The sequence below is a fragment of the Ptychodera flava genome, chromosome 5, assembly GCF_041260155.1.
Source record: "Ptychodera flava strain L36383 chromosome 5, AS_Pfla_20210202, whole genome shotgun sequence".
Classification (NCBI taxonomy): Eukaryota; Metazoa; Hemichordata; class Enteropneusta; family Ptychoderidae; genus Ptychodera; species Ptychodera flava.
In genome coordinates, this window is record NC_091932.1 from 23,312,329 (window position 1) to 23,333,666 (window position 21,338).

The 21,338-nt window shown below is 38.0% G+C and overlaps 2 protein-coding genes across 3 annotated transcripts in view; both read left to right on the forward strand.

Annotated features, from left to right (window-relative positions):
• Positions 1-491: 491 nt before the first annotated feature.
• Positions 492-16,489, forward strand: LOC139133588 (uncharacterized). Its single transcript, XM_070700321.1, has 10 exons — positions 492-498; positions 5,370-5,504; positions 6,723-6,914; positions 8,564-8,824; positions 9,028-9,393; positions 10,378-10,623; positions 12,062-12,175; positions 12,403-12,540; positions 13,506-13,590; positions 15,177-16,489. The coding sequence occupies exons 1-10, from the start codon at positions 492-494 to the stop codon at positions 15,313-15,315; spliced, it is 1,683 nt and encodes a 560-aa protein (XP_070556422.1). The 3' UTR covers positions 15,316-16,489.
• Positions 16,490-17,648: 1,159 nt separating this feature from the next.
• The window catches only part of LOC139133306 (scavenger receptor cysteine-rich domain-containing protein DMBT1-like), a 33,435-nt gene continuing 29,745 nt past the window's right edge, over positions 17,649-21,338 (forward strand). The window contains exon 1 of one of the 2 annotated variants that reach the window (XR_011552558.1): positions 17,649-17,985. Coding sequence is in view for 1 of the 2 variants with exons in the window: in XM_070699839.1 (XP_070555940.1) it covers positions 17,886-17,985 (100 nt within the window). In the remaining variant the exon portion in view is untranslated. The remainder of the gene's footprint in view (positions 17,986-21,338) is intronic. The other variant, XM_070699839.1, reaches the window with a different exon arrangement.

The window sequence follows — 21,338 nt, forward strand, 5'->3', positions numbered from 1 at the left end:
GTGTTTTTGCAAACATATTGACAAAAAACATGACCTTTAGCTTCTGGGTCAACTCGGACGAGGAAGTAATAATAAATGCCATGAGAAACCTTATTTCCTCAAACGTTAAGAAGGCATTGTGATATCAACAAAATAACAGTCCTGCGATACCCTGCTAAAGTTTGATTGGACCACTGTGAAGTGTGACGACAGGGTTCTGGTGAAGATTTGGTTGCGACAGCTTGGATATACCCGCTTTCATACTGTTCTCGAAATCTACGTGCTCATGGAGGGGGTGACGTTCGCATTGATTAGATATCCGCGCCGTCATTTTATACCCTTTCTGGCAGCTTTGAGCGTTAACTTCTTCTACGTTTATGGCACCAGTAAGTGTATTATTACGTTTGTTACAGTGAGCTTGAAATAGCTTTTTAAAAATATTCAGTCAATTGTGAAATAATATCTTCATTTTGACAGTTTAACAATAATTGTGAAAGTGTTAACTGCGGGTGATGGCAAGTGAGTGTTGGTTTTGCCAGCAAACAGGAACTGTTCAGATATATATTTGTATTTCCAAATGTAATGGAGGGACAGCAGTAAATGTATTACTTGAACTCAAGTTGCCTTTTTTCCTGCTTATCTCTGACTGACTGTGTTACAAAGAGCCCTTATAGACGTATACCATTTAGGACATAAGTTGTGTCCTAAACCCCACGTCGCTCACGTTGATTGGTAGGTCTTATGTCCCTATGTCCCATCTGCGTTCATTCATTGGCTGCCTATATGTCCTCAAGTCTCATTAATATTTACTGTTCCGAATCCAATTCATTCATTGGCCGCCTTATGTTCTTGTCCCTGCCTCACTTTCGAGTGTTACTTGTCTCGCTCTGCCATGTGCGTATTACTGTAATGTACAAATGTATCTGCGCGTTTAGCAAAGCAGTCCAAGACTCCAGGTGTTATTTCATTCATCACTTTCGAACAATGACTGACAGTAACCTTTGTGAAGCCGGCAATTATGATGGATTCAAACACAACGTATCACCATGACACTCTTCGGTCAAATACGCACCTCTTTACGATTACTAAATGGTCATATAATCCACCCCCCGTCTTTGTTTGTCTCTGTGTTTACCGCAGCTCCTCTACGAAAAGCACAGTCAACATAACGAAAAAAAGAAAATCGTATTACTGCATGACCTCTATAATACCAATTTCTGTTTGTGCGCGCTCACCCCCCCCCCCCCACACACACCACACACAATGTCGGCGTAGTTGCTTACTTCAATAGCACAAAACACACGGAAAATGTGTCATTATTTATTTCAAAGGCCTTCGCTTGTATATTTGCGTCAGAAGTCAACGCAAGACACGATACAATCTGATATGTCGTTGGGCTAGGAATGTGCATACTTTAAGCATAATAGGCATAAACCAACGTGGTTAGAACATAAGTATCAACAATAATATAACAGGGGCAGCAACATTCGCCAGAAATTAAAAAGAATTCCTCCGTTGAAGGTATCGTGTTCTTTTTCAAAGTCTAAAGTTTATTCGGGAAACGCGCGGCATCTAGTAGGGTTGTTTCTGATTGCCCGGAGTTTTGTCAAAGTAACTTCAAACAGGTGCACAACAGGCGCATGAATTGCCCTCCACAGCTAATGTCTTGTAATCTTTGTTTCGCATCGAACGGATCACAAGCAGATTTACCTTGCTCATTTCGATGATATATGTACACCAACATTGGATCTGTAGACGATTGCGAAAATAATCATCAACAGACGTGAATGTCTGAACAAACTAATGAGCTAGTCTAATTAAAGATGCTGACTACGTTATACATGTACATGGATCATCTGGAATCAATGATGCAGTCCGTTATTGTCAATTCGGAATTATAGGGAAATGAGCTGTAACTTTTGACTATTTTTTCAGTATTTTAATTCTGTAAATCTACTATAGTTTTCTCATCCTAATACCTGTGCTGTGCTAATTTAAAGTATCCATTACTCTGCTTGTCAACACACCCAGTACATGTGTAATGACCATTGTTATTGTTGATAAATGATTCTAGTCCGGACTTGAATTCAGCATTCAACAATAATGCCTGATTATATCCATGTAGACTGCATCGACAAGGTATGCACTTGTTATTTATTTCATCATAGCCCAGGGATTAACACCAGAAACTGGAGTCAAAACGGAGAAAAATACCGAAAAAAGCTAAATGGGGCAGCCAATGGAGCTTTAATACACAATCCGATGGCAAGCATTTTGTTTTACAAATGCACCTGTAGATGAAGAGTGTAACTACAAAGTTGTATATTTTTCATATGGTAAGAAGCAGCGTATTTTTACTGACAGAAATATTTACAGCTAATAAGACCAATATTTTCACGTGTCACATGTCAACGTGTCAGGGAATGCAGACAACTTTGATGCCGGAGCTTCCTGACAATGAGATTAAGTGAAGCGCAGGTGCAAAGAAAAATTTGTCTTCACAAACGTTGTGCCTACGCTCTAGCTGTCTGGTAATGATTGGCTAGGCTCGCAGATGCGTTACAGTAATAAGCACATGGCCGAACGAGACAAGAAACACTCGAAAGTGAGGCAGGGACAAGAACATATGGCGGCCAATGAATGAATTGGATTCGGAACAGTAAATGTTAATGAGACTTGAGGACATATAGGCAGCCAATGAATGAACGCAAATGGGACATAGGGACATAAGACCTACCAATCAACGTGAGCGACGCTGGGGTTTAGGACACAAATTTATGTCCTAAATGATATACGTCTAGTGTGACCCACCCGCTTTATGGGAACTCGGGAAAGGGTAATTGACTGACTTTTGGACAACTTTCAAAGGAGGAAAAACTATTAACACCAAGTAAACTGTCAATGTCAAGAACCTGTATCGCGAAAACCAGGAATTGAGGTCTGGCATATCAAAATCAACTTTCTTTTGACATAAAAGGAATACAAGTTTGAATAATTATGTCCTTAGATAAGGGCATGCGTACATGTAATACGTCCAGCATTTAATTGTTAACAGGGCCCCGCTGGCCGATTTCAACACAAAGAACAGTGGCTACCCTCGTCGCGTAAACCAAACTGTGTTCGGTCACGGCTATCGACTCAGTGTCCCATGACTGCCATGAATGAAACCGCACTCTGTAATTCGAGCTTCGAGATCCTCAAACGCACTGTCCCTTGTATCCGCGTATAACCTTTTGAAACTTGCATTTAGTTGAGTCCATCTAGTGGTATCCTAGCGCGCGCTTGTGATGAGCAAGGCAAATATACAGACTGCGACATATCTCTAGGAACATTCTAACTGAGAGGATATTAGTATAAATAATGGTTCAATCAACAGAAAGGTTCAAAAGATTCAAAATTAGGTGTAAATACTGCTTCACTGGCGCGCAATTGATGGTCTGTAGTATTCGTGACGTTAGCTTTTCAACACATCTGAAGTCACATCCATACATATTTACAATGCCATGTCACACCATGGTTAAGAAAAGAAGATCCTCAGTGACATATGACCTTGAACACGAACTGTATATACGCGTCACTAATTTTGGTTCAAGCGGTTTCTAGATTAATCATGCATTAATTAGTTTACTGCGATTGAATTATGTCAAACACCACAAAGTTTACTTTAGAAACAAGTGAAGAATGAGAACAGTTTTCTCAAAGCCTCCAGCCGCCCTATCGGCAGGAACAGGTTGCTTGGGTCGTACGCTCATGCCTCATGTTTTTTCATAACACCCAACATTCGTCTCAGATTGGAAGAAATCAAAAATATAATTTAAACATTTTACAAGTGACTGATTTGAAAACCCGATGTGGCCATAAGGTATGTCTGTTCAGAGAGGTATATTCGCAATGAGTTCTTAGCGGACGAGCTTCCTGCCGGTTTTCTCCTAGCGTATGCAGGGTAGTGGGAAGGCGGCAAGCAGCATCGTCTTCAATGAGCAGTTTTTTATTGTATAGGGACACCTCTAGAGAGGCTCATTGGCCAGCAACGCTCTGAAATTCAGTTTTATGGTCTTGGATGAGAACAGTCAGCATAAGAAGAAATGTGTTCACAGCGTCATACAATTTTGATAAGCTGCCATCTTCCCCAGGGCCTTCAAAGGTCAGTTTCTGTAAAATAACGCCATGTATTAAATGTAGGCCTATTTGTATATAAACACATTCCTACAGTATCTCTAAAAAAATAGGTGGTATTTTTTCCCATATTCAGAAGCCCTTGCCTCTCACACCACTATGGATGACAGCTGTATAATGATGGTGTTGTTGAAGAGCTAGGTAGATATCCAATTCACTTTATGGTGATAAAGCACAAGCTCAATACTGGCATAGATTGGTTTTATTACATGACATCTTACTGAGGTCTGCTTATACATCCTCTAGGTTGAATTCAGGTCGGTACAATTATATACAAAGCATATTAAACTCTTACAGTGGGAGTGATATAAGGACTTCTATTTGCAATGTTAATTCCACACTTATTAATGTATATGATAGTTTATGTGAAATTTATGAATAAACATGGCTGAGAAATATTCATAATGATACAAGGAAGTGTGGAATACAAAGAATATGCTCCGAACTTACAAACTATTTAAGACAAATTTTGAAATTGAAAGTTACTTATTAGATGTAAAATCTTTTACCTACTGGAAGTGGCTAACGAAACTTAGAATTTCGGATCACAACCTTCAAATAAAATTGGGTGGAAGGTCAATTCCAAAAGTTCCTGCAAATGAAAGATTCTGCAAATATTGTAAGACTTTAGTTGAGAATGAATTTCACTTTGTAATAGAATGTCCAAGACACAGAACTTATCGACATATTCTATTTTCCTCCACAAGTTTGTATAATCCTGGCTTTCTTGATTTGAATGACTGAGAAAAGTTCATGTATATATAAACTCACAAAGATAAACTGCCTCTTGCCAAATTCATTCCTTGTACTTGAGTTTTGTAATTTTTGCCTTACCACACTCCCTGAGTGTGTTTGTTAGCAATAAAGTAAAGTATAATATTGTCGGATATATCTGATTCTAGAGCACAGTCCGGATGCATGCAACTTTTCCCTGACTCAAAGGAGTCATCATCGACTCGCAAACGTTTTCGCAACTTCTGCAATTTATTCAATCCGTCATGAGTATTAGTCCTGATCTAAGTTCAAACGACAGGATGTAATCCAATCCGGTGGAGTGTCAGCCATATAATATATAACCAACTCAAAATTGATCATACCTCACGCTGGACCATTGTCGGACCGTATATACATTTACACACGATTTGCTTTCCCCTCAGAAGGAAGGACATTGCTTGTATCAAACTCTCAAACATTAATTCCGTGATCAATTTCAGACAATTTGGTAAGACTGAAGGATGGGACGACTCCCTTTGAGGGTCGCGTTGAGGTTTTCTTGAATGGACAATGGGGAGCTGTGTGTGACGTAGGATGGGATATCAAAGATGCAGAAGTCGTTTGCAAAGAAATAGGTAAGGATAAAACCTTCCATTTTGTTGGTGTATTTAGCAAATTGTGAATTGTCGCTATGAATCGAGTTATCCAAAAAATCTTGGACACAAGTCAGACTGTGATACTTTATACAAGTTTTGCAAACAGAAATCTTTACAGTTCCTGTTTCCCTTACAAATAATACAATCAGACAAACCATACATGGTCGTTTGTTGTTCAGGAGGAAAAAATTAAAGTCCACCGCTTACTGTGATTTTGCTATTGTTATTATTTACAACGCTTTTGATTCAATAGCATTTGTCATTGCGAACTTAAAGATATATACAGAAACCTTAGCCTAACTCCCTTGGAGTTTTACACATTTAATTTTCACAGGGCCAGCAGAGTCAACATCTCATGACATTGGCTTGGTGATAATATTGTCCAACAGGTACAAAGTAACGGAGTCAATATTGTTACACGCCATTTCTAATTATATTTCTCATTTGACTGAACTTTAAAAGGGAATATTAATGTAGAAAGTAGAAGCACGAAGAGACGGTGTAACTTGTCTTTTTAAACGTAATCTCTACAGCAGTATTGACACTCCCTTGAGCCCATTATATCCCTGAAAAGAGAGTTTAAGAATGCGCGGAATGTGTATCAGGCAGTGTGGGTACAGGCATTGTGCGGAAGTCACAATACTTCTAATGTGGAGTTAACGTTGTTAGGGAAGTCCAACCACATACACAGCCAATTAAACGTTTAGTATAGTGATCTCTTGCACAATTTATTCGGGTCAGTTATAGTAAAATAACATATGCGAATGAGCAAAGGAATTTAAATCAAAACGTTATACAAGACACGTTTGTCGCTTTCAAATTTACATTCAGTACACTACATTAAGAGACGATGCCTATTGCCCACAGATGATTTTGCTCTTTTAATTCAACTGTCCAATGTCTCCTTTTACGGCATTTACATAATGTACAAAGTTAAGCGTTCATTTTTGCACAACAACCATTGAAACACTGACAGAAACAACATCATAAATCAAAATAGAAATGTCTTTCAGTTTATACTGTCCGATATAAATAAAGCCAAAGTCCTGTAAATGCAATATAGGCTTGTTATGCCAAAATTTCAACATATATGCAGTATGTCTGGCCTATATAAATTCAAATTCTTGATGTAAATACTTCCACTGACCTATCCACATTGCTCTTTTATGTTACATCACATCTTTCTTTAATCTCTAGGTTTGACAGGTGCTATGCGTCCAGCATTGTCTGAGTCTGGAAAGGGTGCTCCTTTCCCAGGAAACGAAGACACTGAGATGTCGATGAATGATGTGAACTGTTTAGGAAATGAAACAAGTGTACTTAAATGCGATTTCGAAAACGATACCACTGGCTGTAGCCATGAAAACGCGGCTGGCGTCTACTGTAATTGTAAGTATCTGACAATCGCAACTTTGATCTTAATTTGTTGTTTCACAGACTACTCATTACCTTTGAAACCATTGAAGGTGTAGTATTAGCAGTAGCATTACTTGATAGTATAGGTGAACATTGAAAACACAAACCTTCACACAGTGGTTTCCGGTAACACAAGTCTTGAAATGAATCAAGATGATGACAATATCGACCGAAATCACATAGGTATTAATATTTGACGTGTGCAAGTTTTGTGATATTCGATTAAATATTTTTACGCACAAGTGGATCGGAAATTACGTCATATCAGCACGTCGGTCACGGTCACGCCCATTTGTCGCTCTCATTCGATGAGGAATCACGACGGCCGTGGCACAAAACGAAAACCAGTCCTACACCCCCCTCAACTATCATAGAAGATAAAAACGGAGACAGAGAGCGTTGAGATAGCAGGAACTATCAGCGGTCAGTCAGAACTGAGTACATAGTTAAAAGATAATAGCCTAATTACAATTAATTGATTAAAAGACAGTAGTGTAAAAGCAAAAAAAAAACATTGTTCTTAGAACTACTGCATCAGAGACTTTTGCTTGGTCTTAGTCCAAAACAGCGTTTTCACTTTTTATTCTCTGCATCGCTTTCACTAGTATAGAGGATTACGTGTGCTATTTATCCTTCATGTCGACAATACTCTGTCCCTAAGGCTGAATTTCTGTTCGACGACGATCGCTTGATAATTCATTCTGCTTTCACCATTTTACCGCTAAAATTACAGATGAAATATCTTTTGACAAAAACCCCACAAATGTGATATTATATCATGGTAATAACTCCCTTTGCAGTCGCGTATACACTCGTATTCTGGTGAATTCGCTCCATATAGCACTCGCCTGGCGGCCCGTGTCGTACGTCGCTCATTGTATCCATATCTCGTGTATGTCTACATGTACCTGCGCCGGGGGTTATTGCTGAAAGAAACACGCAAATAATCACGGCGAATGTCGTTGTATGAGCCATTGCATGTAGTACCCTTTATACCCTTTGTACAATTCGTTCACAACTTGTGACAATATATCTGCAAAATAGAATTGGTGTCGGCCAGTATTCGATTGAGTTTCCGTGCTTGCTATGCCTGTGAGTTTGTAAGGGAGCATTTGAAAAAATCTGAAAAGCTTTGTTGGATTCTCTCCCGTCCCTGAGGTGTTTGTGAAATGCAACTTAACGATAAAATTGTTACTGGGAGAAAAATTAAGTGCTGACGCCGTCAAAGACATGAAGGCATGCGTTGTGTATACGCCTGCGATCAACATCCCCATATCGTTGTCTTACCAGCATGGATTTATTTATTCACCTAAATAAATAGATACTTTAATTGTACACATCTTGTTCTCTGCATGGATGGAAATACTGTGGAAAAACTGTTCACATTCCTTGGCATGTATAATTTGAATTAAGGAATCAATGATGTACTGCGGCAACCATACGTGTCATGCTCTAGCATTAAACAGACCACATTTTATGCACGTAACTACTGTGCTACATGTCAGAAAATAAACTGTAATCAGTTCATTAGCCACTAAGTCAGCAGGTTCAAAAGATGAAATGATAGTCATCTAAGAAGACTTGTTAACAATGTATTTTGCATTTGTTTCTGATATCTATAGTTCCGGGTTATAAAGGCTGTTACGGTATCAATGTGTGTGGCGCAAACGAGATTAATAGAAATAGTATGACAATTCAAACGTGCCTCAAGCATTGTCGAGATAAAAAGTGGAACTTCGCATGCCTTGAAGGACAGAACTGTCATTGCGGAAACAACTCCCCGGACGACACCGACAGGATAGATAACTGGTACTGTGAGGAAGCCTGTAAGGGAGACGAAACCCAAGCATGTGGTGGCGAAAATGAGAGTCCAGTATATGAAAGTAAGGTTGAAGTTGCATTTAAGAATAGAAGTTTCAATGTGTTTTCAGTCGAAGTGATTTCACAAAGCAATGCTTTCATATGTTGAGACACTAAAATGACTGCTAAGACCTACACCACTAAAACATCGATCGTGAAAAAATATAATCTGTTAAATGTTTAATATCTACTGTATAACACGAGTGTTGTAATATGTGATCCACAGCTACACTCGGAAAGTGTGGACGTACTGGCATAACAGACAAGGAGGGTTGGATAGTGTCTCCTGAATTCCCGGACAACTATCCCGGTTGGGATGACTGCAACTGGTATGTTCGAAGGGAATCAGGTGAAATCATCAATGTAAAACTAAGGATGCTGTATTTGGGTGCAGGCGGATTGTTCCTAAATGATCAGGTGTCTTTCTATAAAATCGATGGTAGAAGCGGAAATAAAGTGAAACTTACTCAAGACAGCGGAATACGAGGTGTAATGGACTATTGGATAGGATTTACGACTGATAATTCCCTGAGGGTTGAATTCACGTCAAGTGCATTGTACCATGATAAAGGTTTTGCAGTATTCTACAAAGGTGAGGCTATACTACTTCTTTAATTTGAACATTGCTGCTAAAATTACGAGCAACTCAAAGCGCTGATCAAGGTGCGACTAAGGTTGTCGAAGTATCCATTACAGCAAGTCAAGAAAGGCAGATATTGTGTTTGTATTTAAAGATATACTTATATCATCCTTATTGTGATTAGTTATGACATCGGGTCAATTCAAGGTATTATCATTTCAGAGCCATGTAATGTTAGTCTTCTCATAAAAGAATTGACTGATCCAAAATGGTACTGGATACATTCAGTCGCTACTTGTCCGCAGGGGATAGCAAATTGCCATTTATCACTGCTTTGATCTGCGTATTGCACAACCTGTGGCGGAGTCCATTTACTTTTGTATCCGCTAAGTGCCAACCACTCCAAGAAATAACCACCCTCAGTTGCTTTAGTTTAGGATAGGTTTATTCAAGAATCGGTGAAAAACTGGGTAAATAAAGAGATTAAAAATACAAGGTCATTCATTGTCTATACCGGAGAGTCGAGGTAAATCAAGTCCAAAGTAAACGGAATAAAAGAACTAAATTCTACTAAAATCTAAGCACTGCATTCAAAATGGTCCTCTAAATAATTGGAAAGTCATAAAAGGAAATCAACTTACATCGTTGCGCCTACAGTCCTACTTTTGGCTGGAGTGTTAGTGAGATCCACGTGGCATGTGGAGGAAAAACGTGTCTGCCTGGGTGTAATTTAATCTTTAACCTTTTAATTGTTTTACCAAGAAGTTTCTTGACCTTTGTGTCAGAGGGCCTTAAGAAAGATAGAGGGCGATCTTCTGAAAATCTAGAAAGGGTCATGAAGGGTCAATTCAACACACAACCAGTTTCTGAAAATGGTTGTCGAATGAGACTATCAACGCAAAACATGTGCCCATCGTACGTAACTTTGTATATAACTTACCTATCGATCCATGTATTATTTGTTTCCTATTTTTCACGGGGACTTTTTTATTCTAGCCTTTATACCTGGGGAATGTGACCAAAACAATTGTCAAAACAACGGAACATGTTACAGACAAGACGGGGTCGAGATGTGTGTATGTACAGAGGGCTGGAAAGGTCCAGCATGCGAAGAGAAAATTCATGTGTGCCTAAGTAACCCCTGTGTCAACAATGGCACCTGTGAATCAATTAGTGGTGGCATGAATGACACATTTTATTGTGAGTGTCCCCCAGGTTATAGTGGCTACACCTGTGAACACAGTAAGTTATTCATTCACGTCATATCATATTCCAATAAACCGATAATCTATTTCATCACAGACAAATAGAGAGACAGACAAGCAACGGCTATTGTTCAAGGTTTGAAGGGCTTACGTAAGCCCTCCATGCTCGCCTCGCCTCAGATGGCTCTCGCCTCTCTTTTCCGAAGGGTGCCGACCATGCATCCTTCGGTAGTTTCCGGATTTTCGCCAATTTTTAGGCGAAGATATGTTCGGCAAAGTGTATGTTGTTGTTGTCGCGTGGCGGTGAGCGAAATTGTCGTGCTGGCGAAAACGGGATAGTTTTGAGCTTCGGGAAAGTGAGTTTTACCATTTTAAAATTCCTCTCACATTTTTATGAATATATAATGAGTGTGTTTGAACCAAATTTGAATGTCTTTAATAAATACTGTCTAGTTTTATTCAATGGTTCAGTCATAACGTCTTTTAAGAAGTTAGTCATGGAAGGACGTGATTATGATACTGCTTGCGTGTTACGTTTTGATTGGCGTGAAGCAGTGTTTCTGCCCTGAGAGCTCACAAAGTAAGTATGGTTGCTACGCGACTGGCAGTACGATGCCATCTCGTCGTACTTTTCCCATAATCTCGTGCAATTATCAACCACGAACAAAGTATCCGGCTGACTCGCAGCGTGTTTGCAAGGTTATATCTGATTGGTCGATTGTCACTATTCACAGCAACTTAGGGAGTTTATTTGTATTGTTTTAATTATATGGTAAGATTCAGCCAACCAATAGGATAACAGCTTCGAAATCGCTGCAAGTCGCCCCACAAAGTATCCAAAAAATCTAACACCTGTGAAGATCATTTTAATATGAAAAGGCCATAGTCTCCCTAGGCGACCATGAAACAAAAGGCATGCGGCGTTGCTCATCTATCTTTCTATTTGTCTGTGATTTCATGGATCAGAGTCCGGAATAGAAAGTAACTATGGTAAGAGGCACGGGAAGATAGGGGTGGCTAGTAAACCGAACACTGTTAACGTGTCCGTCTTTCATATCTTTTTCAAATAAACATGTGTATTTCTGTGGATGAACTGCCCATGTTGTCTTTTCCCTCAAAAGACGCACGTTTCTGCTGATAGGCATAAGCAGTCGGAAAGTCAACGCAAAGGTGCTGCGCATGAAAGACAACTTAAGTCATTTAGATATAATGATACAACTCTGAGAAAAATTACAATATTATTAGGTTGGGCCACTGTGGAGCGAGCGACCTATTTTGATCACTGATTCAAAGCTAGAATGTTTGTTGTTGTAATGTTGTTGTTGTTGTTGTTGTTGGTGTTGTTATTGATGATGATGATGTTTGTTTGGTTAATTTGTTTGTTTGTTTGTTTGTTTGTTTGTTTGCCCTTAGTAAGATAGAAGGAATTGCAATGCTTCTTATGAGTAAATTAAGCTTTTCTTCTTTGTTCACAGGACTGACGTGTGAGAATATGCCACTGTGCGAGAACAATGGAACTTGCAGACAGGAAAATGATACCCTTTTCTGCGAATGTAAACCAGGTTACACAGGACGGTTCTGTGAAAACAGTAAGTGGATATGTCATTATTAACCTTGTATTTGTTTCCACAATTACCGCGAGAGTTTGTTCAATCAAGATGGAAAGAGATTTAAAGTTCGCCTCTTAAAGTCTACTGCATGGTTTTAGTATTGCATGTGCCAAGAGTTATTTAATCTGTCTAATTATTTTGACCCTTTCTCAGATTTTGTTTCATTCAATGGTCTATTTGTCTATTTCCTTTTTTCAATGACGCAGGGTGGCAACCCAGCAGCTCAAAGAATTCGTACACACTCCCTCAGTCTGCGACTTCAACCCATACATCAACCCTCCAGTCTTCATCAGCAACATCGCAAACAGGGGAGTACGATAGGAATATCGAGAGAAAAAGCACGGGTAAAGAATTCAGGCATTGATATTCTTCATTTACCGCATCGTATTTGCTCTAGAAGCACTCGAAGCAGCCGCTGCATTGCAGAGAACTTCCTTTTTATTGTAACAAGACATATTAATTAAAACTCATTGTATCACTATATTAATTATACATCACAGTATCACTTCATAGTCGTGTCATTTTCATTCAATTTCGATTTGACAGTTCGCTACAAAAACGCTTACCAGGGTCAAATATATGCATAGTCACCCATTCATTCAGTATCTTTTAACATGTCAACAATATAAGTAGTATCTCGTATCAAACAAAATTCATGAAAAATGGCCGACTTTGTCCCTTTACATAGGCTAATAATCTCGGTTAGGTATTAGATGTCAGACCCGTTGTAAGTGAATGTTGTCAGCGACAGTCAACCAGTCGAATGGGTAGGCCATATTTTGAAGTGTTTTGAACAGATTAGATTTCAATTTTCTACTCTTTTCGCTAGTAAAATTCCCTCCCTGCACCTACCAGTTTTCCCCTTTACACTATATAAACAGCATGGCTCCTGTAGCCTTAAAATCTCATTGTTTGGCACTACCAAGGTGATTCGGATTTTCCTTGTCTCCTCTGTGGAAATTAATGGGACCCATTCTGAAGGGTGTAGCATGCTAGCAGGGTACGCCTACCCAGTCCGAACACCTGGTACCACAACTAACTATCAGTGGTTGAGGATGGTCCTACCTAAATTGTAAATTACAAATGTCCCATGGACCTGGCGATGCATTACCTTGAATGAAAATGATTATTGGACCAGTTTAACGTCAAATTAACACAACTATAACTTCTTGGAACAAAGCAAAATTACAATTGTCTCCTTTAACGACTAAAAAGTTGATTGCGATTTCCATGATAGGATTGATGGTGCAAGTAAGGTAGTATTCTACAAACGCAGTAAGCGAGCGTATATAATGTTCTATACACACAGGTATAGCCGTCGGTATTTCTGTCGCATTTATTACAGCAGGGATCATCATTACCACTGTCGTAGTTGCAGTTGTTTGCAGGAAGAGGTAAGACACTATATCCAGTTTTGCTTTCCTGAAAGTGAAAACGGTAGGTATATATTGTATCGACAAGTACAGTATTGCTAACACTTTGGCAGCTCATAAATTTAAAGCACTTGGCCAAAAACAACAACTGATCGGAAGTGATTATGACGTATACATCATCATGGTTCTCATGCGTATCAATATGGAGAATAGCTGTTTCGCTGTGAAAGGCTGATTAGTCTTAGTACTACATTACAATGCATTAAATTAATTGTTAAACAATGGCTTTGTATTAAATTGATGTCATAGCTGACGATTGAATTTCTGCTCTGACTGTAATTCATATGATAACAAAAACAATGAATATTGTAAACAATCTGTAGTTTGTTTAGCTTTATTGTTTTATTTTGTTGTTTTGCTGAATAATTAAGGGGGTGGTAATATAATGTAATGCTTTCCATTTTAATATCATATCGGGCTCAGCCTTGGTGTCGCCCCTGGGGTTAATATTATAATTTTTTGTTGTATTGATTCAGGATAAGTAAAAGGGAAGGATAAAATAAAATAAATAAATATGTTTTTACAACCACCATGCCCAGTTACTGATGACAACATTTCACAAACGTACGCGATATCAAACCCTGCAGGTATAGATTTTTTGTTTGGCAATTGGCAGATTTTTACCATGATAACAACCTATTGTGTTTAAGAAGGGACGTATTGTGCCATCATAATCGTTGCAATAGTAACTGCACTGCCCAACTCTCAATTGAAGCTGAAAACTAGGGTTCCGTCTAGAAATTGGCAAGTTTTGCATCTAGTTATTAACACAGGGCCTATATCCTCGTTCATATGCACGACATTTTTCTATCTGTTTCTATTTTTCAGGCGTGATAGTAACGATATTTTGTATCAGTGATAAGGTGGATATAAGAGATATATTTCATTAATGGCACCTTACTTAATAATACATTGCACGTTTCGTATTTGTTTATTTACGAGCACTTAAAAAACATGGCGGAACCATGAATTTAGTCTGGTGCACTTCATGATATTCGCATAGTATATTATGAACCTGCGCATGCGCAGTTAGTAAGCCGATGGCGCGACTATTTTAATAATAACAATACTATCAACAGGTACTATTTTTGCCACTTTACATCATACATCTCTTTAGTTAACTAGTAATACTTCCCTAAAGTTGAATTGCACAAAACGTCTTGACCAAATTTTGAAATAACATCGCCCTCATGTCATTTATCGTTATCAGCAATGAAACACAATTATGTTTAGAAGTGTATCCCATTCGTCGTAAAAAAAAATACGACTGCGGCAACAGAATCCATATTAGTGACTCTTTATAACTGCTTATATTCCCCATGGCGAAAGTTGTTCGACGAAGAGAAATCGAAATGCTAGTAGTGATGATGTAGCAAACCGTAAATGACTTCGAAGTGTAGTGTTCTCTTCTCATTGCATTATTAGTGAATCAGCTAACAACCAAACAACAGTGAATTAACGTGTAAACAAGCAATGTAACACCATACGATTATGAAAACATAATCAAGTCACAATCAAAATACTTCAAATTTTATTTCCTTTTACAGGAAACGTAGTAGTACATGTACTCAAGAAGTTCATGAAGGCAATACCTACGCCGACGCACGGTCGCCGTCGTTTAAAGAGAGCACTTACATGGAACTAATCGGCAAAAACATCAATGCACCTTCATGTACATGGATTTGAAGTTCGATGGTGACGCAGAACACGATAAAATTTCAAATCGATGAACGAAGATATTAAAGAGTTTTGATTGTACTTGATAGTAAGATGTGTTAACTTGTTTCGTCAAGTCTTCCTGGACAATGATGCTTGCAAATTGTCTCTTGATTATCTAAAAAATTAATAGTAAACATATCGTTTCTACTCTACATGTAATGTACGTTTTGATATGGGATTCAATTTTAGCATAAACATGTTCATGGTAAAGTTGCGTAGTTGGAGGACAAACGAATTCACATTTCTTGTAATTTGAGCGAACTAATTATCCTGTAAACCCAATACATTTTCCAGAACGTCAAAAGTTATAACGCATATGATTGCTGTCTGCGTTATTTGATTGACAATGAACTGAAAACAATTGTGTATAAAATAGTCACTAACAGTATGGTAACGTATCTGAACGAATTTTGTAATTTTATATATAGAAGTTTATTGTCAAAGTTTCTGTGGCATAACAGGATGTTTCATTAATTCTGATTTCATAAGTGCAGAAGGATGAGTAGTGCAATTGACAACATAACTTTCCTTAAGAAATGGTGCTATGTCCTGTCAGATTGCACAAGACTGCACCATCAATTAATCACATTTTTCACAGGATCTGGGACAAAACTGAACTCTTGTGAATTCATCTTTTATTATCACAGAAGCATATATTTAAATTGACTTCAATTCAATAACCATTTTGACATTCAACCAGACTGTATTAATGCTTTTCATTAGAACCTGGCAAAAGAAGGTCACAGATTTTTATTTGCTGCATATTTTTTGGTCTTCAATCTCTGGCTAACTGAGGACTGTCTTTTACAAAGAGTACTATCATTGTTTGGTATTGAATATTGTTACTCAAACACTGATCATGCAAATAATGTAAGCAAAATATCAGTGTTCAATGTCATTTTCAAAGAATTTTACTGACTGCAAAATAAATTGAAACACATCTCAGATTGGGTAAGTTGCAGGTTAGTCGATCTGATCCTCCGTTTGCTATCGAAAAGGGAACTTGCTGGCTGAATTACTTATTAAACAGCCAAGAGATGTGCCCAGTACCTAAGGACAGAAAGCGATTTGCCTGTGATTTAGAAAATGACACGATTAGCTTTTGGATAAGGATAAATTAATTTCATTAATTTTTATTAAACTTGTAGAAGCCATTATTATTATACGTATTGGAATCGTCACTGTAATTGTAAGACTGTTAACAATACTTTGAACGATCGTCTTTTCTAATTTTCATCAATCTGTTAAAGTTGATTTAAATATTACCGATATCATATCGGCAAATATGATGTGAGTAACGAGTTTTGATGATTCATAATCTAGAAGAAAAGAGAGACTTAGTCTCAGTAACCCAGAAGCGACTTTATATGTGTTTCCAAAAATTTACTTTCATATGATGATGATTACAAAATGTATTTTAAATTAGTTATGTTTCTATAGAAAAAGGAACATCTGGACTTTATTATTTTAATTGACAAGTCTCTCTTGCTAAATAAAATACGCTACGTATCGCTAGAAAAGAAATAGGTAATTTCAGGGATAACATTTTGCTATAAAAATCCAAATAGTTGTTACATTTTACCCTGACTGACTTCTTTATAATTTAATGTCGAAATGACTGTCTATTCTCTCTCGAAACTCGGGTATTTTGTTGAAAGATTGATCCGCATACACGGGATATTTTTGGTATTGACGATCGTAGGGGACGCATATTTTATTTATAGAACAACATGATAAATGCCTAAGACAATATTGCCGAATGCATATGACAACATATTGAATGCCTAGGACAATGTTCTGGATGCCTAGGACAACATATTAAATGCCTAGGACAACACACTAAATGCCTACGGCAACATGCTGCATGCCCAGGACAACATTGAACTTTCCTAGGACAACATTGTAAATGATTAAAACGATATGTCAAATGCACATCACAACATGAATACTCTTGACAACATCGTAGTAGACCAATTAAGTCAGCCATGACTTTCCATAAGAAGAGAATATAAATGCGTCGATTACGATGTACTTCCTGGAAGATGAATGGACTTTCAAATGTCTACACACAGACTAGATTAACACGTTGGTACATTACTGTATCTTGTATTATGGCACATGGCCACTAATTTATTTTCCATAGCCCACCACAGTAGCGTTGAGCTGAATTTTCGTATAAAACTAGGTCAATGTCAGCTTGACTGCTGATAATTTTTTTTCGTGTTGGTTTACAGAGAGTTTGAGTAAGTGATACAAATAGCGCCCCCAGTTGTGTTTTTGCAAACGTGTTGACATAAAGCATGACCTTCAGCTTTTGGGTCAACTCGGACGAGGAAGTAATAATAAATACCATGGGGAACCTCATTTCCTCAAAATGTTTACAAGGCATTGTGATATCAACAAAATAACAGTCCTGCGATACCCTGCTAAAGTTTGATTGGACCGCTGTGAAGTGTGACGACAGGGTTCTGGTGAGGATTTGGTTGCGACAGCTTGGGTATACCTGCCTTTGTACTGTTGGCGAAACCTACGTGCTTATGGAGGGGGTGACGTTCGCATTGATTAGATATCTGCGCCGTCATTTTATACCCATTCTGGCAGCTTTGAGCGTTAACTTCTTCAACGTTTATGGTACCAGTAAGTGTATTCTTACGTTTGTTACAGTGAGCTTGAAATAGCTTTTTTTAAAAATTCAGTCAATTGTGGAAACAATATCTTCATTATGACAGTTTAACAATGATTGTGAAAGTGTTAACTGCGGGTAATGGCAAATGAGTGTGGGTTTTGCCAGCAAACAGGAACTGTTCAGATATATATTTTTATTTCCAAACGTAATAGAGGGACAGCGGTAAATGCATTGCTTGAACTAGTCTCGGCCAGCTTATCTCTGACTGACTGTGTTACAAAGAGCCCTATTATGACCCGCCCGCTTTAGGGGAACTCGGGAAAGGGCAATTGACTGACTTTGGACAACTTTCAAAGGAGGACAAACGATTAACACCAAGTAAACTGTCAATGTCAAGAACCTGCATCGCGAAAACCAGGAATTGAGGTCTGACATATCAAAATCAACTTTCTTTTCGACATATATAAAGGAATACAAGTTTGAATAAATATCTCCTTAGATAAGGGCATGCGTACATGTATGTTACGTCCTGCATTCAATTGTTCACAGGGCCCCGCTGGCCGATTTCAACACAAAGGACAGTGGCTACCTCGTCGCGTAAACCAAACTGTGTTCGGTCACGTCTATCGACTCAGTGTCCCATGACTGCCATGAATGAAACCGCACTCTGTAATTCGAGCTTCGAGATCCTCAAACGCACTGTCCCTTGTATCCGCGTACAAACCCTTTTGAAACTTGCATTTAGTTGAGTCCATCTCGTGATATCCTGGCGCGTGCCCGTGCTGAGCAAGGCAGAGATACTAACTGCGCTATATCTCTAGGAACATTCAAGCTTTGAGAACATTAGTGTAAATAATGTTTAATCAATAGAAAGTCTAGAAAGATAAATAAGGCATGAATACTGTTTTACCGACGTGCAATTGATTCTCTTTACATAGACTGTAGAAGGGGGTGGAAGTATTCGGACGTCAGCACTTCAACACACCTGAAGGTCACATCCATAAATATTTTAATTCCATGTCAGACTATGGTTGATCATTGAGAATAGGAGATCCTAAGTGACATGTGACCTTGAACACGAACTGTATTGACGCATCACTAATTTTGGTCCATGCAGTCTCCAGATTGACAATGTATGAATGATTTAAATATTTTACAAGTGACTGATGTGAAAATCCGAAGTGGCCATAAGGGAGCGTTCAGTTATTACGGCCGGGGTGGGCCGGCAAAATCCGGGGGGGTCACCTTAAATTTGAAAACTGCAAAGGGGGGTCATGTATTTTTCAAACAGCTCAGAGGGGGGTCACTTAATTTCATAAGTATCCGTCCCGTCAAAAAGCAGTTTCAGTGTTCAGAAATATGTGGGAGATAAAAATGATTCGTTGCATGATTTCATTCTCTGAAGTTATTTACCTGTAAATCTGAACAAAAGTATAATTATCTGTCACATGAACATCTTGACTTGACAACTCTGAGGCTTGTCTTATTGTAAATCAAGCTCACTGCACTGAGGGCAATGAACAATTCCTATTACTTACATATTAGAGATATAGCAAGTTTTGTCAGAGAAATTATTTAACAGTTACCTGTACTGAGACTACTAGTACCATGAAAAGTTAAATAATACTTTTAGGTGAAATTCCAATATCGTAATTTTGTCCACATCTGAACTTTTAAATACCCTATTTGAATCAAGAACATTTGTATGAATTATCAAACACCAATAAAAGCACAAATTAATTTAGTTTAGCATTGTAGAAAAATTATTCTTAGTTTCTCATAGACTCCAGTGTATAGTGAATCAGCATTTCGGTGAACTCCAAAATCTAATTTCTTGCACACATATCAACCTTTAACCATCCTAGGCTAACTAAGTACTTTAAAATGAATTATCAAATGTCTATAAATACACAGATTTTGATAGTTTTGTATTGGAAAAAAATGATTCATATTTTTTCTCATAGACTCCCATGTACAGTGAATCTACATTTTGGTGTAATTCCAAAATCCAATTTCTGGTGAACACATCCATTTGTTACCACCATAATCTAATCAAGTACATTGATATCAATAATCGAGAGTACATAAATACATGGGTTTACCTATTTTTGTATTGGAAAAAAAATTATTCATACTTTCCTCACAGATTTCCATGTATAGTGGATGAACATTTTCAGTGAAATTCCATAATCAGATTTCTTGTACACATAATCACCTTTAATAATATGCACCTTTAACCATCATATTCTAATCAAGTACAATTATGTTAATTATTGAACGTCTGTATATGCACAGGTATACCAATTTTTCATTGTAAAAAAAAATATTCACAATTTTATCATTGACTCCCTTGTATAGTGGATGAACATTTTTGGTGAAATTCTAAGGTCAAACTTTTTGTCCACATGCCAGTTGTAACAACCCTATTTCATTAAGTACATTTATGTAAATTATCAAATATCTATAAATGCATAGATATATTTTGCATTGAGAAAGTATTACATAGATTCCTCATACATGTATGAGAAAATATATGTATACCATGTATAGTGAATCAACATTATCAACAGCTGATTTTTAATTAAATCCAAATATCAAAATATGTACACACACGCTTGCGCAAAAATATTGCGATCCACCAGTAATTTCTGTCCAACCCCTTTGAGGGGTAATTTCAAAGTTATAGCAAGTCAGAATGGGAAATCTGAGCATTAACACCTTCTAAGTTTGTAAGGAAGGTCATTTGAAAAAATCTAAGCTCTTTTTTTTGTATTCTATCGCTCCATACCCCCGAGGTGTTTGTGTGTGCAGCTTTACTCAAGCAATGAATGGGGGGATCATGAAATTTTTGTCATCTTTAAAGGGGGGTCATCAATTTTTTGGTACAATGGGTAGGGGGTTCACTTATTTTGACTGATGCACAGGAAGAATTTGCCGGCCCACCCCCGGCCATAATTACTGAACGCTCCCTAAGGTATGTTTGTTCAGAGCGGTATTTTCGCAATCAGTTTCTTAGCGGACGAGCTAGCTGGCGGTTTTGTCCTAGCGTTTGCAGGGTAGTGGGAAGGCGGGCAAGCAGCATTGTCATCAATGAGCAGTTTTTTATTGTCTAGGGACAACTCTACAGAGGCTCATTGGCCAGCGACGCTCTGAAATTCAGTTTTATGGTCTTGGGTGAGAACAGTCGGCATAAGAAGAAATGTCTTCACAGCGTGAGACAAGTTGTGATGAGCTGCCATCTTCGCCAGGGCCTTCAAAGGTCAATTTCTGTAAAATAACGCCATGTAATATATATAGGCCTATTTGTATATAAACACACCCCTATAGTATCTCTAAAATAGCTAGTATTGTTTCCTCTATTTTG

What these genes read in the sequence shown, in the direction of transcription:
- LOC139133588 (XM_070700321.1), top strand. An exon ending in TTTTGCAGTATTCTACAAAG is followed by an intron (nt 9,394 to 10,377) that starts GTGAGGCTATAC and finishes TTTTTATTCTAG; the next exon opens with CCTTTATACCTGGGGAATGT. An exon ending in AGGACGGTTCTGTGAAAACA is followed by an intron (nt 12,176 to 12,402) that starts GTAAGTGGATAT and finishes TCAATGACGCAG; the next exon opens with GGTGGCAACCCAGCAGCTCA.